This window comes from Zingiber officinale, chromosome 8B (assembly GCF_018446385.1).
Source record: "Zingiber officinale cultivar Zhangliang chromosome 8B, Zo_v1.1, whole genome shotgun sequence".
NCBI lineage: Eukaryota > Viridiplantae > Streptophyta > Magnoliopsida > Zingiberales > Zingiberaceae > Zingiber > Zingiber officinale.
This window is the reverse complement of record NC_056001.1, coordinates 35,529,635-35,532,424: the sequence shown is the minus strand read 5'-3', so window position 1 is coordinate 35,532,424 and position 2,790 is coordinate 35,529,635. Positions and strand designations below refer to the sequence as shown.

General features: G+C 49.8%; 1 protein-coding gene across 1 annotated transcript; it reads left to right on the top strand.

The window, feature by feature from the left end:
* The first annotated feature begins 576 nt into the window (after positions 1–576).
* LOC122013668 (probable pectinesterase/pectinesterase inhibitor 21) lies at positions 577–2,464 on the top strand. Its single transcript, XM_042569908.1, has 2 exons — positions 577–1,570; positions 1,746–2,464. Exons 1-2 carry the CDS (start codon positions 577–579, stop codon positions 2,462–2,464), a joined length of 1,713 nt encoding a protein of 570 aa, XP_042425842.1.
* Positions 2,465–2,790: the final 326 nt, after the last annotated feature.

The following is a 2,790-nucleotide window of genomic DNA, read 5'->3' as shown; positions in this document are numbered from 1 at the left end:
ACGTAAAATCTTCATCCTATCAACTTCTAAACTATATCTCTAATTTACCATCTTATTCACTTTCGAATAGGTCAAGTATCATATTTATTGTTATTACTATAATAACTGAGATCACATACTATATTCATTGTTACCATACTTTTTATATATTTATAGAAATAAGCGGGGTAACCGTGATAATTAATCAATAATAAAAGACAATAATTATTTATCTTTAACCTCCTCCGTTCTTTCTCTTTGACGGTAACAAATTAGCTTGAATGCTTCTGCAAAGTTTGACTTAAGCTTGACTTGTAACAAACTGGACAGCTATGATCGATCGATGTAACCGACAGTCTCTATTTCTGTCCGCCCTATTCTTACCACATTCTAAGTTTGGCCCAGCAGCAGTTTCTCGTGCACAATCACACAACAGCTAGCTTCCTTCTTCCTCCACTATATGGAGGCCCTTTCCTTCTCTTCACCGGCGACACCTTCCAATCGGAACAGGAATTAAAGGGAACGACAACCTTAATTATACTTCAATTGATTGATTGATTATATTGTCAATTTAGTTGCTAACAATCTCAAATCAGCATGGGAAAGGCTGTCATCCTCGTCGTCTCCGTCGTCGTGCTCGTGGCCATCGTCGCCACCGTCGGAGTCTTAACCATTTCCGGCCACCACAGCGGCTCCGAGTCAGCACAACTTCAAATGGCCGAGATTTCCACCTCGCAGAAGAACATCCGAGAATTCTGCCGCCCCACCGACTACCAGCGGACGTGCGAGACCACGTTGGCCTCTGTCGCCGGCGACGACGCCCGGCCGGAGGATCTCATCAACTTGGCCTTCAACGTCACTGTCCACCACATCAGGCAAGCCTTGCACCATTCTTCGGTGCTGCGGGAGTCCGCCAGGGATCCTCGCACCTCCGAGGCGCTCGCGAACTGCCGCGAGCTCCTCGACTACGCCGTCGACGACCTCCGGAGCTCCGTCGGTCGCTTCGACAGCTTCTCCTTGGACAAGATGGACAAATTCATCGACGACCTGAAGGTGTGGATCAGCGCCGCCATCACCTACCAGGAGACCTGCCTCGACGGGTTTGAGGGTGTCAACACGGACGCCGCGGCGTCCATGCGCAAGGCGCTCAACATCTCCGCCGAGCTGACCAGCAACATCCTCGCCGTCGTCACCTACTTCGGAGACACTCTAGACAAGCTCGACCTCGATGGCTTCGGCCGAAAGCTCCTGGCCGACGACGACGGCGAATTAATATTATACCCTTCTTGGGTGTCTTCCGGCAAGCGGAGGCTCCTCCAGCTGAGCCCGGCGGAGCTCAAGCCCGACGTTACGGTGGCCCAGGACGGCTCCGGCGACTTCAAGACCATAGGCGAGGCAATCCTCCACGTCCCGAAGAAGAGCTACAAGAAAGTCGTCATCTACATCAAGGAAGGTGTTTACCGGGAGCAGGTCCATGTCAACCGGAGCCACACCAACCTAATGATGGTCGGCGACGGGCCAACCAAGACAAAGATCACCGGAAGCCTCAACTACGTCGACGGCGTCTCCACATACAAAACCGCCACAGTCGGTGAGTAAGGTTAATTATACCGATATATCGCGCAAATAATTTTGCGGGATAAATACCTTATTTTTTTTACGAGAGACTGTTTCCAGAATTCAAATCCGTAATTTTTTGGTAACATGACAATAACTTTATCGTTGTGCCAATGCTCCCCTTAATGAAAATTAATTAATTAATACAGCCGTCGTCGGAAATGGATTCATCGCAAAGGACCTGTGGATCGAGAACTCGGCGGGGCCGGAGAAGCACCAGGCGGTGGCGCTGCGGGTGCAGTCCGACAAGTCGGTGTTTTTCAACGTGCGGTTGGACGGGTACCAGGACACTCTCTACGTCCACACCCAGCGTCAGTTCTACCGGGACTGCACCATCACCGGCACCATCGACTTCATCTTCGGCGACGCGGCCTCCATTCTCCAGAACTGCTTGATCCTGGCGCGGAAGCCGTTGGACAACCAGAAAAACATCGTGACGGCACAGGGGCGCAAGGACAGGCGGTGCGCCGGCGCCATCATCCTCCACGACTGCACCGTCAGCGCCGACCCCGCCTACTTCCCCTTCCGCCATCGGATCCCCACCTTCTTGGGACGACCGTGGAAGGAATACTCCCGGACCATCGTGATGCAGTCGCAGCTAGACGACCTGATCAGCCCCCAGGGGTGGCTGCCATGGCTAGGCGACTTCGGCCTCAGAACCTGCTTCTACGCCGAGATTGACAACCGTGGGCCCGGCTCCGATAAGAGCCAGAGGGTCAAATGGAGAGGGATCAAGAACATCGATCTCAACCACGCGCACAAGTACACCGTCGAGCAGTTCATTAAGGGAAACGCATGGCTGCCGCAAACCGGCCTGCCCTTCGTCCCCGGCCTTCTCAGTCCCATGGAACCAGGCAGGATCCATTAGTAGCACTACTTAATTATCACGTATGATCGATGTATCAGCTGGTCTCTGTAACAATAACAATTAAGGCTTAATTTATTCCACTAATTAATAATTTATCAACCCCTATTATTTATATTTAAATATATTTTATTTTACAACTGATATATAGCGCGGTAAATGTCTCTCAATATTTCACATGAATCCATTTATGAATTGAGGAAGAAATTTGATTTGCTGCTGAAATAACCATTAATTCATATTGACAAACTATCAGATCCATTTATGGTTACTCCAATTATTAATCTGCATTTTCAATCTTAGGCATCTCGCACTTAATTAGTCCTTTT